The sequence below is a fragment of the Halichoerus grypus genome, chromosome 3 (assembly GCF_964656455.1).
Source record: "Halichoerus grypus chromosome 3, mHalGry1.hap1.1, whole genome shotgun sequence".
Lineage (NCBI taxonomy): Eukaryota > Metazoa > Chordata > Mammalia > Carnivora > Phocidae > Halichoerus > Halichoerus grypus.
Window position 1 is genome coordinate 173801458 of NC_135714.1, and position 18843 is coordinate 173820300.

Consider the following 18843-nt stretch of genomic DNA (forward strand, 5'->3'; position numbering starts at 1 on the left):
AAGATGTTTGATATAATTCCATTCATCTTAAATTTATTGAAACTGCTTTGTGACCTAACATGTCATCTGTCCTGGAGAATGTTCTGTGTATGCTTGAAAAGATGTGTATTCTGGCTTTTTTGGGTGGAATATTTCCGTATATATCTGTTAAGTCCATCTGGTTTATTGTGTCACTCAAAGCCACTGTTTCCTTATTGATTTTCTGTCTGGATGAACTAGCCATTGATGTAAGTGGGGGTGTTAAAGTCCCCTGCTATTATTGTGTTACTGTCAAATTTCTCCTTTTATGTCTGTTAATATTTGCTTTATATATTTAGGTGCTTTTATGTTTGGTACATTTAATTTTTACAATTGTTATATCCTCTTGTTGGATTGACACCTTTATCATTATGTAATGCCATTCTTTGTCTCTTATTACAGTGTTTGTTTTAAGGTCTGTTTTGTCTGATAGAAGTATTACTACTCCAGCTTTTTCTTTTTTTCCATTTGCATGGAATATCTTTTTCCACTTCTTCACTTTCAGTCTGTATGTGTCTTTGGTTCTTAAGTGAGCCTCTTGTAGACAGCATATAGATAGGTCTTGTTTTTTACCCAGTCACCCTATGTCTGTTGGAGCATTTAGTCCATTTACATTTAAAGTAATTATTGATAGGTATGTACTTCCATTTAGTTAATTGTTTTCCACTTGTTTTTGTAGTTCTCTGTTCCTTTCTCCTCTTACTTTTTTCCCATGTGATTTGATGACCTTCTTTAGTGTTATGCTTGGAATTCTTTTTATTTTTTTTGTATCTATTATAGGTTTTTGGTATGTGGTTACCATGAGTTTCATAATTAACATTCTATGTATATGGTTGCTTAAGTTCAAACATATTCTAAGAGCACTCCATTTTTACTCCCTCTCTCCCATGTTGAATGTATATGACATCATATTTTACATCTTTTTATTTTGTGTATCCCTTAACTAATTTTTGTAGATGTAGTTGAGTTTACTACTTTTGTCTTTTAATCTGCATACTAGCTTTATAAGTGATTGATTTAGTACGTCTACTTATGTATTGCTTTTACCAGTGAAGCTTTTTCCTTTCATAATTTTCTTCTCGTTATGCCTTTATTTTCTGCTTAAAGAAGTCCCTTTAACATCTCTTCCCCCACCCCCCTTTAACATTTCATGTAAGGCCACTTTAGTGGTGATGAACTCCTTTAACTTTTGTTTGTCTCTGAAACTCTTTATCTCTTCTTCAATTCTGAATGATAACCTTTCTAGGGAGAGTATTCTTGGATGTAGGTTTTTTTCCTTTCAGCACCTTAAATATATCATGCCACTTTCTTCTGGCCTGTAAGGTTTTTGCTGAAAAATCAGCTGATAGTGTTGTGGTGTTTCCTTGTACATAACTATATGCTCTTCTCTTGCTGCTTTTAAGATTCTCTCTATTTTTGATTTTTGATATTTTAATAATAATGTGTCTTGGTGTGGATCTCTTTGGGTCCAGCTTGCTTGGGGCTCTCTCTGCTTCCTGGACCTGGATGTCTGTTTCCTTCTCCAGGTTAGGGAAGTTTTCAGCTATTATTTCTCAGATAAATTTTCTGCCCCTTTCTCTTCTTCTTCTTCTTAAGGGATCCCTATAATGTGAATGTTAGTATGCTTGATGTTGTTCTATTGGTCCCTTAACCTTCCTAATTTAAAAAAAAAAAAATTATGTAAGTAATCTCTACACCCAACGTGGGGCTTGAACTTACAACCCCAAGATCAAGAGTCACACACTCTTCCGACTGAGCTAGCCAGGTGCCCCATCTATCCTCATTTTTAAAAAATTCTTTTTTCTTTTCGCTGTTCAGTTTGGGTGCTGTCCACTACCCTGTCTTCCAGATCTCTGATCCGTTCTTCTGCTTCTTCTGATCTGCTGTTGATTCCCTCTGGGATTTTTCATTTCAATTATTGTATTCTTCAGATCTGATTGGTTCTTTTTTATATTTTCTGTCTCTTTGTTGAAGTTGTCATAGAGTTCATTCACTTTTCTTTCAAGTCTGGTTAGCATCTTCATGACCATTACTTTGAACTCTTTTTCAGATAGATTGCTTATCTGTGTTTTGTTTAGTTCTTTCTAGGAGGTTTTGTTTTATTCTTCCATTTGGAATATATTCCTCTGTCCTCTTGTTTTATCTGACTCTCTGTGTTTGTTTCTATGTTTAAGGTAGGTCACCTGTGTCTCCTGGTCTTAAAAGTAGTTGCCTTATCTGGAAGACGTTGTGTAGTGCAGTCCCCCTTGTCACCAGAACCCAGTGCTCCAGAGCTGTCCCCTGTGTGGGCTGCATGTGTCCTATTGTGACTGGGCCCTGATTGCTGTGGGTGTGCTGCTGGTGGGTGGGGCTATCCCTTAGCCCAGCTGTCAGCAGTAACCAGCCACGTCTGTTATAGGTGCAGTGGTGGGCAGGGATGTCCCCCAGGCTTTCTGGCTGCAGTGTAGTCAGTGCCAGCACAGCTGACTGAGAAGTTTCACTGTAGCTGCTGAGGGCATGTGATGGGTTAGGCTGGCCCCCTGCAAAGCTGGCTGAGAGGCCTGACCACGACTGCTGTGGGCATGATGCTGGTGGGCAAAGCTGGCTAACCCTCTTTCGTGGGGCAGAAGTCACTTTGAAGGGGCGCTTGTCCTGGACCAGGGCTGCCTGGTGGGTGGTAGTCATTTTGGGAGGTATTGCTCCCGATGGAGGTTGTCTGCTGTGTGTGGTGGGGTAGGAGCTGCTTTGGAGGGGCCCCTGCTGGGATGGGTGGGTTGGATGGGGCAGGTCCACAGGGGAACTGCAGAGCCGGCAAGTGGAGTGAGCAGGGTAGATGGAGAGTGTCAGGCCTGGCTTCTACAAGTGTCTAACCAGCAAGGCTGAAGGAGAGCAAGAAAAATGACTCGCCAGCAATTGCAGTCCCATAGAAAGCCGTTACAGATCCCTGCCCCTGCAGCATATGTCCTAAATCTCGATAAATCTCTTTCACTATAACCTAGGCAATTTTCAAACTGTTGCTTTTGTGTTGGGTCTCAGACCAAGTGACGTAGTGCTGGCCCTTTAAGAGCAAAGTCTTGATTTTGCGTAGCCCTCTGGATCTCCCAGAGTTAAGCTCAGGATTTTCTAGCCAGACATTATGGGGGTTTGTCTTCCTGGTACAGGGGCTTGATCCCCTCCTCAAGGAGTGCCTCTGTGCCTGTGATATCCCTCCCTCTTGTAGGTCACTGCACAAGGGGTTTGGTTCCTGACCACATGTCTGCCCCTCCTACCCTTCTCATTGTGGCCTTCTCTTTATGTCTTTAGCTGTGACCAATTTGTTCTGCTAGTCTTCAGCTTGTTTTCAGAGTGTCATGGAATAGATTAAGTGAGGAGATTGGACTAGCATGACATGTAGTTGTCATCCTGGTGTGTCTGTGGGAGAAGGAGAGCTCATGATCCTCCTACTCCCCTATCTTCCCCTGTTCTCATGGCTACCATTTTTAAATCACCTTTTTCTTTTTTTAACTCTGTCCTTTGAAAAGCAAAAGTTTTAAATTTTGAAGTCCATTTTGTCAGTCTTTTTCTTTCACAGTTCATGGTATTTGTTTAAGAAAATCTTTGCCTAATCCAGTGGTATATCTTGTCCCATGTTTTTATTCTAGAAGTTTTATCATTTTGACTTTAGTATTAGGTTTACGAACTAATTGTAGTTATTTTCGGGTATAATGTAAAGTAAGGGTTGAGGTTCAGTTTTTCCATACTGATATCCAGTCAGTTGTTCCAGCCCCATTTGTTGCGAAAATACTGTCTTCTCCCCTTGAATAACCTTGGCACCTTTGTGGTAGGTCAGTTGACCATGTAACTATGGGTATGAATATTTTAAATACGTGTTTATTTATTTATTATTTTTTATAATGAGCATAACACATTTTTACCAAACAAGGAATTAGTGGGTGAGTAAAGTTATACTGTAGGGTAATATCCCCAGAAATCTGGCAGGTAAATGGAGGTATACTAGTTATAAGCCCTCAGAGGAATAGGGACTATTTCTTTCATTTATCGATTGAATGATACTGAACAAGACAGACATGGTCTCTACCCATGTCCGCCTTTTTAGAGCAGTAAGGGAGTAAGGGAGACAGACAATAAGAAGGTAAACACATGTTTGTATAACACATATTATGGCAAATGCTATAAAGGAGAAAAATACAGGACCTCAGCAGGCCTCTCGGAGGGATTATGTGTGTTCAGGTAGCTGGAGGAATACGTGAGCATCCTGATCGCAAAGATGAAGTGGGCACATTTGAGAAACTGAAAGGAAACCTATGCGGCTGGAGTGCAATGCTTGCAGCAGAGAGTGCTGGTAAATGACTTCGGAAATGTAAACTGACGTCTGACCATGCAGGGGCTTGCTGGCCATGATAAATAGTCTCGATTTTATTTGAGTGCATTGGGAAGGCCCTGAAGGTTTGTTCTTTTGTTTTTGCTTAAGACTATGTAACTACTATCTAGATCAGTACGTTAAATATAACTAGCTGATAGAACCGGCAGCTCAGAAACCTCCCTTTTGGTCTTATCCAGTGTTTATAGCCTACCACCGTCCCCCACCCCCCCAGTAAGCAAGTACTATTTTGACAGATGTCTCCATAGTTAGTCTATTTATTTATTTGAGAGAGAGAGAGAGAGAGCACTCACATGAGCAGGGGGAGGGGCAGAGGGAGAGAGCGAATCTCTAAGCAAACTCCGCGCTTAGCAGAGAGCCTGACGTGCAGCTTGATCCCAGGACCCCGAGATCATGACCTGAGCCGAAGTCAGATGCTTAACTGACTGAGCCACCCAGGCACCCCTCCATAGAGTTAGTTTTAACTTTACCCTGTTTTTGAACCTTATGTAAATGAAATCACATTGTATACTATATAAATGGAATCACTCTGTCTGGCCTCTTTCACTCAAAATGACATTGTGAGAGTCATCTGTGTTGTTGAGTATAGCAATAATTCCTTTTTCTTTTTTTTTTTCCCGTATCCTAATATAGCTATATATATTAGAGTATATAGTCTATTTGTTACAGTATAACAAAACTGTGGGAAACAACCTTCCCCTACGTTTATACTACTTTTTACTGAAGTGTTTTCTGAACAAGAACTAAATTCAGCATGCAATTGATCAGTAATGGCAAATGAACCTGCAAATAAAATTTAAAACAGATTAGATATAGATGTATAGATTATGGATATTTCAGAGCTGACCAAAAGAAGGTAAACACTGCATTGGAGTATAAAATATTTCTATTTTACATGAACTGGGTTTAAAATGAATGAAAAAGTACAAAGACAAAATACGGAAATTACAAAGGACAATGTATCAACTTAGCATGAAACAGGTTGCAGGTATAGAGAATGAAATATTTTCCAAAGGTGATCCATCCACAAAACAATTACATTAAAATAATGTGCACTTTTAAACAGATGTCCCACTGCCACCACATATGAATAGCTTAAATAATCATTAAAAAAAAATCAAAAACCTCACTGCTTTCTCTGGAAAAGGAGAGTCACACCATAAGCAGAAGGAATTTGAACAAGAATTCACAAAAGACTATCACTGCTATGAGTAAATGAGTGACTTGGAATGATCTCTATAATTGTGGTCACCATTACTGAAGAAATGGCACAGAGGATCTACAAGCCTGAAACATTTCTGATTCATACTCCTTCTTGGCACAGATTTTCCAGTGAAAATGGACTAAAATCTGAGCCCTCCTCAAGCTTGAGAACCTTTCAGCCAAATGATCCAGCTGCCCCTTCCCTTTTCTTCTCCTCCCAGCTGAGTCCCAGAAAAGGATGGTGGAAAAATCTCAAAAATTGCTGCTCTAGGGCATCTATCTGTACTGATCTCCAGAAGGATTCAGACTTTCTGAATAGAAACTGGAGCCAAAAGTGTGTTCAGCTTCATTTTTCAAATTTATATTTAAATGAAAATTAAGTTTAAATGAAAATAGGCATGAGGGGGTACCTAAAAATCAACTAAGGAGGGATTGAACTGCTTGGAACTTCTGCATCAGGAATCCTAAATCTAGAAGGAAGTAATATGCAGATAAAACATGGTCTCACCATGTTTCTCAGTCTCAAAAGATCCAGGAGCCCCCTCTTGTCCTGTGGATCTCCTATGGAAGAGAAATCCTAAGATACTTTTTTAAAAAAATTTTATTATGTTATGTTAGTCACCATACAATACATCATTAGTTTTTGATGTGGTGATCCATGATCCATTGTTTTCGTATAACACCCAGTGCTCCATGCAGTACATGCCCAATAATTCCTTTTTCTTGCTGTATTTTGAGGGGTAGTCAAATGATTGGGTTAGTTTTTAAAAGGGGACTGGCCGTTATATGGGAAAATAGATCATAGGCAGGAGAAGAAGTATGAAGACTGAGAAGGTAGCTATGGAATAGATTAAGTGAGGAGATTGGACTAGCATGAAGAAGAAAAGATATGGAATGAAATAGACAAATATGAGATGTATACTTTGGAGATAAAACTCCAGGAGTTTACTGATACATTGGGGAAGAGTAGTAGTGAGGGTAAGGGATGTATCAGAGTCTCAGATATCTGGCTTTGGCAACTGATAGATGGAGGTTTCTTTTTTTTCTCATAGGAAGGACTGGAGGAAGGACACATGGAAGTAGAATAAAAACTAAGTTCATTATTAGGTATTTTAAGATGCTTGTGAGATACAAGGGAAGCTGTCAGACATGCGTTTGGATTGTGGCTATGGAGCATATTGGAAAGAAGTGCAGAGTATGGATAATTTGCAGAAGAGGTGGCAGCTGCTGAGTAGAGTACTGTATTGAGTTAGAAGATCTGAGTTTCACCATTTTTTTCAACTTCTGTTGGCTATGTGATTAAGGGCAAATCACTTGATCTTTTCGAGGGCCATTTCTTCACATCTGTAAAATGGGAATAAAACTTTGCTTCATTGGATTAAACAAAGGGTAATATGTGAGCAAGGCCACATTTTATAGTTATTTGGGCCCGTGGATGCTCAGAAAAGTTTATTCATGCATATACAATTTGAGTTGAGTAGGAAAGTCAGATTATGGAAGACCTTGAGAGGGCATGGAAGGGACTTGATATAATATGGAGCTTTAGAGTTTCTTAGAATGGGAGTAGACTTATCAAAGTTCAGTTTAAGGACACATCTTCTAACTGCTATGCAGGAAGAAGTTAAAGATGAGAAATATCTAGAAAATCAGTTGTCGTAGTTCAGGATTAAGGTGCTGAGGGCTTGGCCTGACATGGATCAAAGAACAAATCAGAGACTTCAGTGGAAGAAACTCCAAGATTTGTTCAGTGCCTCATTTTGTGGCTTCACAGAGAGGGGAGAATCAGCCACCCACACGACTGAGGCTTCTAGCTTGGGAAGCTAGAAAAATAGTGGAAGCAATGACAAATCTGGGGTAGTCTGAAAGGAAAACTGAGCTAGGACAAAGACAGTTCATTCAATTTTGAACATATGACTCTTATAGTATGATTGTCTTTGGGTAGCTGGATATTCTCTGGCAGTTAGATATTGTGGTAAAGAGAGCAGGATCAGAAGGTAAGAGATTGATTCTTTTTCATGTTAATCACTAAGGAGCTTTTTGGTCTTGGAAAACTTAGCATCTCAAATATTAAATGTAGTCATCTGAAAAATGAAGCTAACACCTGTCCTGTCAGCCTTACAGGATTGTTTTGAGGATCAAATAAGAATGCATGTGAAAATACTTGCGTGTAATTGTAAACTCCTATATAATTGTAAGATGTAATGTTATTTCCTTAGTTCAAACTAAAATGAAATATTTAGTTCTAGGGCTAGAGGAGAAAAGGAGGGAAATACCAAACTTCTTAAAAGTTCATGTTTGGAACTAAATCAGAAACATCAAAAACCTTAGTCTCTGAATACATATGCCTGAAAACCTCTGTAGACTATAATTTGGGAGACTAATCTGGAAGCTGATCTTGTATATGACAGTATGAGAACCAAAAACACAGGTTGCATCTTGTCAAATGTCAGTATTTAACTTGTCTTCAAGTTGGAAGTTTGAAGAACTTTTGAATTCCACCTGTTTATTGGCCCCGTGTGTTTACAGAATTTTAGAACATACCATTCTTTGTGAGCTATACATTTTTGCCAAGGGTCAAATTAGGGTAATGTTTCAATTCTTCAGCTATGCATAAAGAAATGATTCCTAACATTTATCAGCATTACCAGTATGTTACGCTGGTTATTTGCATCACTGACTCTGAAACCAGACTGCCTCGATCAAATCCCAGCTCTGTCAATTAATGACTAGCCTTGTGCACTTGAGCAAGTCATTTAACCTCAGTGTGCCTCTATTTCTCAGTCTGTAATGAGAACTAAGGTTAACATCTACCTGAAGGTTGTTGGGAGGATTGAATGTACTGTATGTAAAGCACTTAGAATGGTTCCTGGTACATACTAAGCACTATTTAAGTGTTAGTGGCGGTTACTATAGAATAGTTAGTTGTCATTTTGGCAGTGATCGGGAATAAAGAGCATGAACAAAAGAATCACATCCTCTCAGAAGTTATGGCTGAGTGAAGTGGAAGTCGTAGCATGGTAAAAATCTTGGGGTGTAGAGTCAGACACACTTAGATACAAATAGTCATTCTGCCCCCTTTGCTTTATGGTTTAAAGCAAGGCATCTAACCCCTCTGAAGCTCAGTTTCTTTTCTCTATGAACCAGGAGTCACCATGCCTATCCTGCAAAGTTGTTAGGAGGATTAAATGAGATAATGTATAAAGTGCTTGGCCCAGAGTAGATGCTAAAAAATGAGAGTGCTGTCTAACACTTCCCTGCACCCCATCTCACTATAGAGCGATATGGGCAGTTTGATTTCCTGTATGCTCTTGTATTCATTTGTTTGCAATTTTAGAACTTCTAAAATTCTTTCCATTTGCTAACAGTGTAAACAGCAGCTGTTTAATCAGATATGCCTTGAAAAGCGTATTATCAGCAATCATTTCCCTCTTCTGTTTGCTGTTTTGGGTTACGTGCTTTATCATTATGGTAATTCCTACTAGAATCAAGATCGTAGGCGTTATTAATTGGTCATAGAATCAAACTGGACTGTAGCCTTATAGTCCTTCTTCACGGTGCTCCAGGCAGCTAAAATCAGTTCATCAGACTCAGTGCAGTAGAGAAATGCTCTCTGCCTTAGAGCTTTCTAGAAGAAATGTTCATGAGATAATCAAGATAATATCTGAACTGTCCATTAATCCTGTCTCAAGATGTGGGCTTGTCAAACTTTATGACAACACAGAGTGGTCTTAGAGCATTTCATAATAGATGGTTATCTATATTACAACATTGTTACATAGTGTGAACATCTTTAGGCACCTTCTAGAGGGGGTGCAGTAATCGTAAGAGTATAATGCAATAACTACAATGCAAAGATTGTAATGCAATGAGCCAACTAAGAGGGTGCATCAGAATCAGCTGGAATGTGATCCTAAAATATTGAGACTCTAGGCCTCACCACAGATTTATCGAATCAGATTCATCAGTAGATAGACGTTGATTGACATGTACATTTTGTAAAACTGCCCCAGATCATTATATTTATGCTGCTGGTTAAAAACAACTAATACTATCAAGACTATAGAGAATCAGGCACCCTCACTACTGGTATGATGGTAAATTGATACTGCAAAACTGTTCTACAGGCTGTGCTATATCTATTAAGATTTCACATCTGTCCAGTAGGAATACATACATGCCCACAGAGCTAGTTTCAAGAAAGTTTCCTGTAGACCTATTTATAATTTCAAACAATTGTGAGCAGCTAAATGATTCTCAGTACACAAATGGTTAAGTACATTGTGGTATAGATACCATAGGTGTTTACTGTGTAACTATTTAAAAAAGTATATATGAAAATTATACATGCTGATGTAGAAAGATATCTAGGATATATTGTTAAGTTGAATAAGCAAGTCACAGAATCAACCCTATTTTCAAAATTTTGTATGTAACTATATAAAGATTTGGAAGAATACTCACCAAAGTATTTACAGTGGTTATCCATGACAGAAGAATGGGAATGATGGAGAGGGAGGAATAATAGGCCTTTTTACTTTTGTATTTAAAATATTTGCAATAAGATTTTGTTATTTTTTGTAACAACAAAGAGCCTCACTGGACAAAACATGAGTGATTTAAAAGAAGCTTGTATGGAACCTAATTTATATGTGTCAGAACATTGCTTACTTTGCAAATACCAGTTTTAACCTGAGACTTATCATTTCTAACTTGGGAAACAGAAAGGAATGCAAAACTATTCTGAATGTTTGCTAAGAGGATAAAATTTTGTTACTAAAACTGTGAAAGTAATTGAGAGTTTCAAATAGATAAGTGTTTAAGGTAAAAAGCATTTGACTTGTATCAGATTTATATTGGCTACCTGTTTTAAAAATATTTAGTGTTTGTGTATATCTGGATATGAAAATTGGGTACAGGATATTTTAGTAAATTCTTTTTCAATTGATAAGCCTCTAGCCTGTGAGGATATTAACACTTTTTAATCTCCTCTTTTAAAACTTTAGGCCCGATGAGAGAAAGGGAAAGTTAAGGATGCTGGAGCAGAACAATGGATTTCTCTTTCTCTTTCATGCAAGGGATCATGGGAAACACAATTCAGCAACCACCTCAACTCATTGACTCCGCCAACATCCGTCAGGAGGATGCCTTTGATAACAACAGTGACATTGTTGAAGATGGTGGCCAGACACCATATGAAGCTACCTTGCAGCAAGGATTTCAGTACCCACCTACAACAGAAGATCTTCCTCCACTCACAAATGGCTATCCACCATCAATCAGCATGTATGAAACTCAAACCAAATACCAGTCATATAATCAGTATCCCAATGGATCAGCCAATGGCTTTGGTGCAGTTAGAAACTTTAGCCCCACTGACTATTACCATTCAGAAATTCCAAACACAAGACCACATGAAATTCTGGAAAAACCTTCTCCTCCACAGCCACCACCTCCTCCTTCGGTACCACAAACTGTGATTCCAAAGAAGACTGGCTCACCTGAAATTAAACTAAAAATAACCAAAACTATCCAGAATGGCAGGGAATTGTTTGAGTCTTCCCTTTGTGGAGACCTTTTAAATGAAGTACAGGCAAGTGAGCACACAAAATCAAAGCATGAAAGCAGAAAAGAAAAGAGGAAAAAAAGCAACAAGCATGACTCATCTAGATCTGAAGAGCGCAAGTCACACAAAATCCCCAAATTAGAACCAGAGGAACAAAATGTAAGTTGAAACATCTTTTTGAAAAATTTTGTAATATTTCAGATTTACTGGAAGTCCAAGAGATATTTTTTAGTTTTTATCCCTTCAAATTTAAATATTTCTGGTAACTTCTTTCTTCTAATCCCTAGCAAGGAGCTTGGGATGTTATAATGGGTGCTGAGTAAAATTTTTTGACTAAATGAATGGACATGATTAGAGTGAAGAAATATTTTAAAACATGGGACACTAAGAACCTTGCTGCTTATGTTTCTTTGTCTAATAGCTTCACTTATTTTTATTTGCTTATAATAAACTGGTTTCTAAAGATGAAGAGGAAAGGCAAGGAGATGGTTAATTATATTGGTTATCTTTATTTAGACCAACTTTTCCCAGTGTTAATGACTTAATACTCATTACTAGTGTGTTTGCTACAAAATAAACTGAAGTAATAGAAGTACTGTTTTTATTAAAATCAATTAGTATTCATATAAAAACTTCAGGTGGAATTTTTATGAGTCATCCTTCATAGGTAAGATGCATGCTGCTGAATTTTTTTTAGTATATCTGAGGTTTTAGTATGAATTTTCTTATTAATAGGTATGTAACAAATCAGTTCTAGCTTGAATGAAATTTTTAGTTAGTATTCTAATACATGGTTTGAATTGAAGACATACGTTTCCTAGACTTTGATTTGGGAAGAAAATAAGTATCTATTTTGGCAACACTAGTCTGCTTTTATATGCTGTATGCCTGAATAAGTTAATTTGTTATCTTCTGTTTAAAGAATTGTTTACTTCATACCAACTCACCTTTTCCTTGGTAACTGGGTTCCAGTACTTCATACAACTCAAATGTGATCATTTTCTGGAGTAAAAGGCTACACCAATTCTAGACTCTCGTGAGTCTCAGTGTAATATTTCAATATGTTTTTCTCATTTTTCTATAGTTTTATTTATTCATTTAACAGTTATTGATTAAGTACCTACTCTGTGCTAGGCACTTTTCTAAGAATTAAAGTAGGGCAATGAATGAAAATTAAAGATGCCTACTTTCAGGTTGCTTATATTTTAATAAGAGGAATGAGAAAATACATACGTACCTACATATGAGCATACGTATATAAGTTCATATAGTGTTAAGTGCTATGAAGAAAATAAAACTGGGTAAAGAAATAAAGGTATTATTTAGAGACATTTTAGCTATTCTGGTATCTTAGTTCTGCATTTGTAAAATGAAGGCTTTGTAACTAAGTGGTTTTTAAAATGCCTTTTAATTTCTTAAATCATTTATTAAATGCTCCGCTCCCTGAACTTAGTTTACATAGTATCTTATACAGACTGTTTCTTAAGTAAATGACTACATGGAAGGAGAGAAGTTAACCTTTTGTACTCCAGATGCATTCACTGTAGCACTTTTTACCTAGACCTGCAGTGAAAAGGTATGTGATGCACTGTGACCCTTGGGAATCACAAAAACCTGAATTGGGTTAAAACGAAAGCTAAAGCTTAGTTCCTAAGAACTGTTTTGTTGGTCCTTCTTGCTTTTGCTCTAGAAAATCTAGCCAATAGGAGAATATCCAGTTTTACTTGCTGGACTAGACTTTTTACCTCCATGGATAAAGTACATTAAAAATATATTTCAAAATAGAAATAGGTCTGGAATCAGAAGCAGGATAAGACAGTCTGCTTACTTTTTGTATCTCCTATTTGTTTTATTGGAATCTAGGAAAACAGTGCAATGGTATATATATTTTTTTTACCTTGACTATATTTTTATCATTTAGTGTAGGATACACTTTTTAAACTAGTTGTACTCCAGTAACTTTGTGAATGAAAAAAAGGGGAAGAAAACTAAGAACAAATAATGGAGTCATTCTTTCACGGATCCTCATCCAATTTCAGGAAAATCACTTCCCAAGAGCAGCAATTCTAATAAATCTTTCCATGTCTAAAAAGAAACTGAAACAAAAGGGAAATCATGGGAAACCTGTGATAGTTTACTAGATATTGTGTGCTTTTAGTAGCAGTGCAATGATATTTCTAATAGTCACTTTATAATGAGATTTTAAAGCCAATTCTTTGTTGGATATCTGCTATGCCTAGCTCTTTGTATCACTTAAACCTTCAGTTAATTGCTATATCCAGGGATTAGATAAGATTTAAAAGTCTTAGTTATGTTCTTTTTTAGTAAATCATGTGGGGCATAATTTAGGATTTCATTATTTAGGATTTTACAATATCTTGAGGCAAAAGAATACCAATTTGACTGAAGATAGAGATGTAGAAAGTGATATTGATTGCACTAACTCCTATCAAGACCGTTGCCTAAAAGTTGAGTTTTTGGCAAAAATCCAGGGTTTTTTGTTTTGTTTCTCTCTCCCCTTTGTTTCTCTCCCTCCCCCGTCCTTTTTTCACCTTGTCCCCTTTCTTCCTTCCCTTTTTCTCTTTGTTACTCTCTCCCTTCCCTCCTTCCTTTTTTTCCAAAGAGAAAAAAGAGTTCTTGTTAGTTGAATTTTGATTAATTAAAATTTATCACACATGGGGAATAATTATAAATATACGAGATGGATGCCGTAAAAGTTGTACTCCATTCTGGTAATAGAACTTTAAAGCTAGAGCTCCCAAGGCTCTTGCTTGTTGTTAGTGTCATACTTCAGTACTGTACAGAGGACCAGTGATGTTCACAAAATAATTGGTTTTGTAACCTTATGGTTTTGTTTTGTTTTTTAATTAGGTTTCATTAACTTGAACAACATTTATTTTGTTTCCCTTAGGACAGTTTCTTGTAAGTGTTCAATTTTTGATACCCTTGTGCCTCCTGGTTGTTACTAAGGGTCCAAGCCCTTGCTTGGTGTTTAGCATTGTAGAGGGCTTAGAAATGAAAGAGGAGCTCAAGTGAGAGTCTGCAGACTCTCACTGGACAGCTCCCCTCCCCAGATGCTTTAGAGAGGCATAATGAGAACTGGGTGCTTGGAGAAAAAGTTTGAAATGATGGTCCTTACGCTGGATTTGCTTCTATATATAATTTTGTAACTTAAAAGCCCACTCATAGGTTCTTTCTTGAACAAACAATCTCATTTAAATTAATAGTTAATGATTTCACTCATTACTTTTTTCTTTTCTTTTTTCTTGGTATTTGATCTTGCAAATATTTCCTCCCAATTCTGAGCTGTTTGGCCTTCTAAAGAGTGGCTGTTATTTGGAACAACCTAAGTGTATCTTCTCAACAATAAAATGTGTCCAAACATCTCGGCAGCAGGAGAGCTGAGATCACTATTGAAATTGTATATTTTGTAACGCTGGTTTAGCTGTTTTTCCTCTTATCAAATTAGAAACATGTGGAAGTGTTTCTGTGTGTCTTCCTCCTTGGCAGGTGCCATGCCTCCGGCATGTGAGTGTAGGCCCTATTCAAACATTGTTCTTCCACCAGCACCTCAGTGGGCTTATCCACTAAGACTAGTCTCATTAACTCTTAGCTTGCCATTTTTACTCATAAAAAGCCAAATAGTGACTTTGGTTCCATTAGCACTAAGTTAGAGGTTATGTTTGATTCAGAGTATTAGGTCTTAAAATTCTTAGAAGCTGTTCACATGCAAAAAGTTCTTTTTGTACAGATGTTTTAGTGTTTAAGATTATGCAGTTATTCAGAAAGTAAAAGAAAAATGCATGAATAATTTATTGCCTTTGAATTTTTCTTTCCACCTTAAATGTGGATGTAAGTTTTTTTAAAAAGAGTATGATTTTGCTTAATGTTTTGAAAATTATTAGGGGTTAGGAATTCTGCCAGATTTGATGCATATTATTCATCTTAATAAAGCTCTTGTGTTTTAATAAAAGCACTAGGCCAAATTTTTTTAAAAGGAATATTTTGGATAATTAATTTTATTTTAGTTGCTCTCTTAACGTATTTTTTTCCTATTTAAGAAACTTGGAATATAGGTCTTTCCATATGGAATCAACTAAAAATGTAAAAAAGCAGTATATACCCGTAAAATCAAAAATTTAAAACTAAGGAGAGCTGAGTTAACTCACTGTCATCTTTTTCTCTGACGCTCTCTTCCTAAAGCAACACTATTAGTACCAGAAAGGGTATCTTTTGTCCTTACTTGATTTTAATCTCTTTTAAGCTTATCTATCCTTTGAACAACTAAAGGAAAATGGATGTTATACCCAGAAGTATTTTATCTGTTGGCATTTTCTGACTCATTTTTCTTGACTCCTAAGCATTTGACTTCCATTGACCATGTTGTCTTAAAAACTTCACCCCTTAACTGGTGTTTATGATACTATGTTATCTGTTAACCGGTTTATCTCCTTACCCTTTCTTTTGGGCTCAAGTCAAGGCCTACTGGATATTTCTCCCATCCAAGTACTAACCAGGCCCAACCCTGCTTAGGTTCTGAGATCAGATGAGATGAGGCACATTCAGGGTGGTATGGCTATAGACTAAATGCCTACTAGATATTTCTATTTGGCTCATGCATTAGCACATTTTACAATATATATTTCCTTTCTATCATCGCAGCATCCTTATTCAACTTCTTTTTCTTTCTTTTATATATATAGTCTTGAAAGCTTAGAATAAATCTTAGGCTTATTTCTTACCCTTGCCATTGTTTTCCTTTTAAGATGACTCTGTAAACAATTTTAACAGTGTTTCAAGCTAGCCTGAAGGAAAAGCAAACATTCTGGAACAAACCATAAAAAAATTTAAAAAAATAAGACATTTGAATATTAAAAGTTTTGAAGGAATTCCTTTCTTTAATCCAGAAAGGGAAAAATGTTAATGGGCTTCAGACCAGTTCTTACAATGATAGTAGGATTCTGTTGTTTGGCAAAGATGAGTCACTCCTTATCTATCTGCCCTCAAAAGGAGTTACAGAGATCCCTTACACCTAGACATCATGAAGATTGAATGTGCGGAGGAGGATGACTCGCTTTCTTAGCGGCATATGTACTTCCTCAAGTGGCCTTGTCTTCCTGTGGTAGCTTGAGGATGAGAAGTTGAGGTGAAGGCTTAAGCTACTTCTGTAGATTGAAGTGAAGCTACCAAAGGGCCTATGCAAATGGAGACAGTATTTCAGACTGCTTTATTATTATACCAGCAATCTGGAAAACAGTTTTCATTTGAACATAGATTTTTCTTTCCTTGCTCAGTGAGTGTGTCCTATTAGATTACATAGTCCTGGTACCACCACAGACACATCTGACAGAGCACATTTTGTGCCCGTCAACAAGTTGCCACTACCTTTTTTTCCAAAATACTCTCCACATAATAGCTAACATGATTTTTTTAAAACATAAATTGGTGTATGTTACTTCTCTACCTAATCCTCTTTGGTGGCTTTTTATTGACCTTAATATAAAACACTTGACTATACTTACAAGGCCCTTGTATTATAGCCTGCCTCCCCTCTCTCATCTTGTAACCTCTCTTCTTTGGGCAATTAAGTCAGTTGTAAAGTCCTTCCTGAAATTTCTACTTTTAAACCCCAGGAACTTCACAAGTTCCATGCCTTCTTTCTGGAATGTTCTTCTGCCCACTTTTTACTAGACTAACTCCTCTTCCTCTGATTCTCCGATTATAATTGACTTTCTCAGAGAGGCCTTTCTTGACCTTCATATTTAAAGATATACCTCCCATTATTTCTCTTCATACATTTACATTATATAAGTGTATGTTTTTGTTTAATGTCTGTCTGTCCTGCCCAACTGTAAGCTTTTTGAGGTGAGGGATCAAATCTATTTGTTCATCATTGCATACCCACCTACTAGAACAGTGCCTGGAAAGTCATAGGCATTGTTGAGTAAACGATTGATACTTGGGGTTTGGGATATTAGTCTGGCTTATCATTTCCTAATAGTTACAAACTTTTCTACAATTTTTTCTTTAATAAAACTTTGTTTTTACTGTTTTTACAGCAGTGTCTTGAATTAATTGAAAATTTTAAGTAGCTTCTAGAATTACCCATATTTTTAAATTGGAATTAAGACTTAATTTGATGGCTATATCTCTCTTTATGCCATCTAAATTAAGTTCTATTCTTTGACGAGTGAGAAGTTTTAAAAAATCTTCTAAATTACAAAGTAATCTGCTTTTTACAGGAAATACAAATAACACAAAAATACAGATCTTCCTTTACCATTTCCCTAACCTCATTCCCCAAAGATAACTACTTTTATCAATCTGATATAAAATGTATCAAACCTTTTAATATGGGCTATTTTAAAATAAAAAGTTAGAAGATGTTGATAGACCTGTAGATTACTGACATGAAATAATGCTATACTTAACCATCCTCTGCTTAGATTTTCTCATTTTGTTTTCTGTAGCTAGTTTCTTAAAATATAATTGCCCAATTGAAGAGTGATATTTTTTGAATTTTGATAGATACTTCTAAGTAGCCTTCCCAAAGGGTTGCAGAAATTAATTTTTAAGTAACATATGTGTGGGTTTTATTATTGGAAAAATAATGTTTATCATAGACAATTTGACAGATAACAGAAGAGCATACCAAAAGAATCACTTTTTCCATCACCTGGTGGTATTCTAATTTTTCTTTCTCTGCACATTAAAAAAAATTATTTTGGGGTGCCTGGGTGGCTCAGTCAGTTGAGCGGCTGCCTTCGGCTCAGGTAATGATTCCAGGGTCCTGGGATCGAGCCCCACATCGGGCTCCCTGCTCAGTGGGGAGCCTGCTTCTCCCTCTTTCTCTGCCTGTGGCTCCCCCTGCTTGTGTTCTCTGTCAGATAAATAAATAAAATCTTTAAAAAAATAAATAAGAAATTATTTTTCCAAGATTGGAATCATACTATACAAACTGCTTTGCAATTTGCTTTTTTCAAATAACATTATATTGTCATTTTCCTATGTCATTTTATTTATTTTTTCAAAAGATTTTATTTTTAAGTAATCTCTGCACCCAATGTGGGGCTTGAACTCACAAACCCGAGATCAAGAGCCACATGCTCTACCAGCTAAGCCAGCCAGGCACCCCCCCATGTCATTTTAAAATATATTTATATTACTTCACTGTCTAGTTATACTATATCCTATTTAATTTAAATTACTGGACATCTAGATTGTTTCCTAATATTTGCTCTTATAAATAGGACTAGTGTGCATATCTTTCTGTGTGTATATTTATATCTCTCAGTGCTTTTCAGTATACATATACATTTAGAAGTGGATTTGCTTGATCAGAGTCTGAAAATTTAAGGCTTTTCATACATGCCAAATTGCTCTCCTGAAAAATTCCAAGTTACATCTTACTAGCAATCTCAGAGTGCTCATTTTTCTGCACCCTGTTAGGTTAAAAAAAACAACAGCAACAACAATCAACACATTAAGTTTTAAAAGTAATAAGAAATGAGCTCTAGCTATGGTGTGGAATGCAACATGAATTTAAGACATAGCGTCATGTATTGCATTTGTTGAATTCTTACTACCTACATTATTCAGTTAATAAATGTCCTTTATTTTCTTTGCTATTTAGTTTTGATTTCTTTTTGTGTATGTCATTGTTCTTTGGTTGGCTGCCATTTTGTTCTTTTTATCTATA

General features: G+C 36.6%; 1 protein-coding gene across 6 annotated transcripts in view; it reads left to right on the top strand.

Moving 5' to 3' along the window:
* Positions 1-18843, top strand: part of NSD3 (nuclear receptor binding SET domain protein 3) — a 120239-nt gene that overhangs the window by 35268 nt on the left and 66128 nt on the right. For all 6 annotated transcript variants that reach the window (XM_036109871.2, XM_036109874.2, XM_078069604.1 and 3 more), the window contains exon 2: positions 10585-11303. In XM_036109871.2, coding sequence (XP_035965764.2) covers positions 10629-11303 — 675 coding nt within the window. In that variant the 5' untranslated portion in view covers positions 10585-10628. The remainder of the gene's footprint in view (positions 1-10584; positions 11304-18843) is intronic.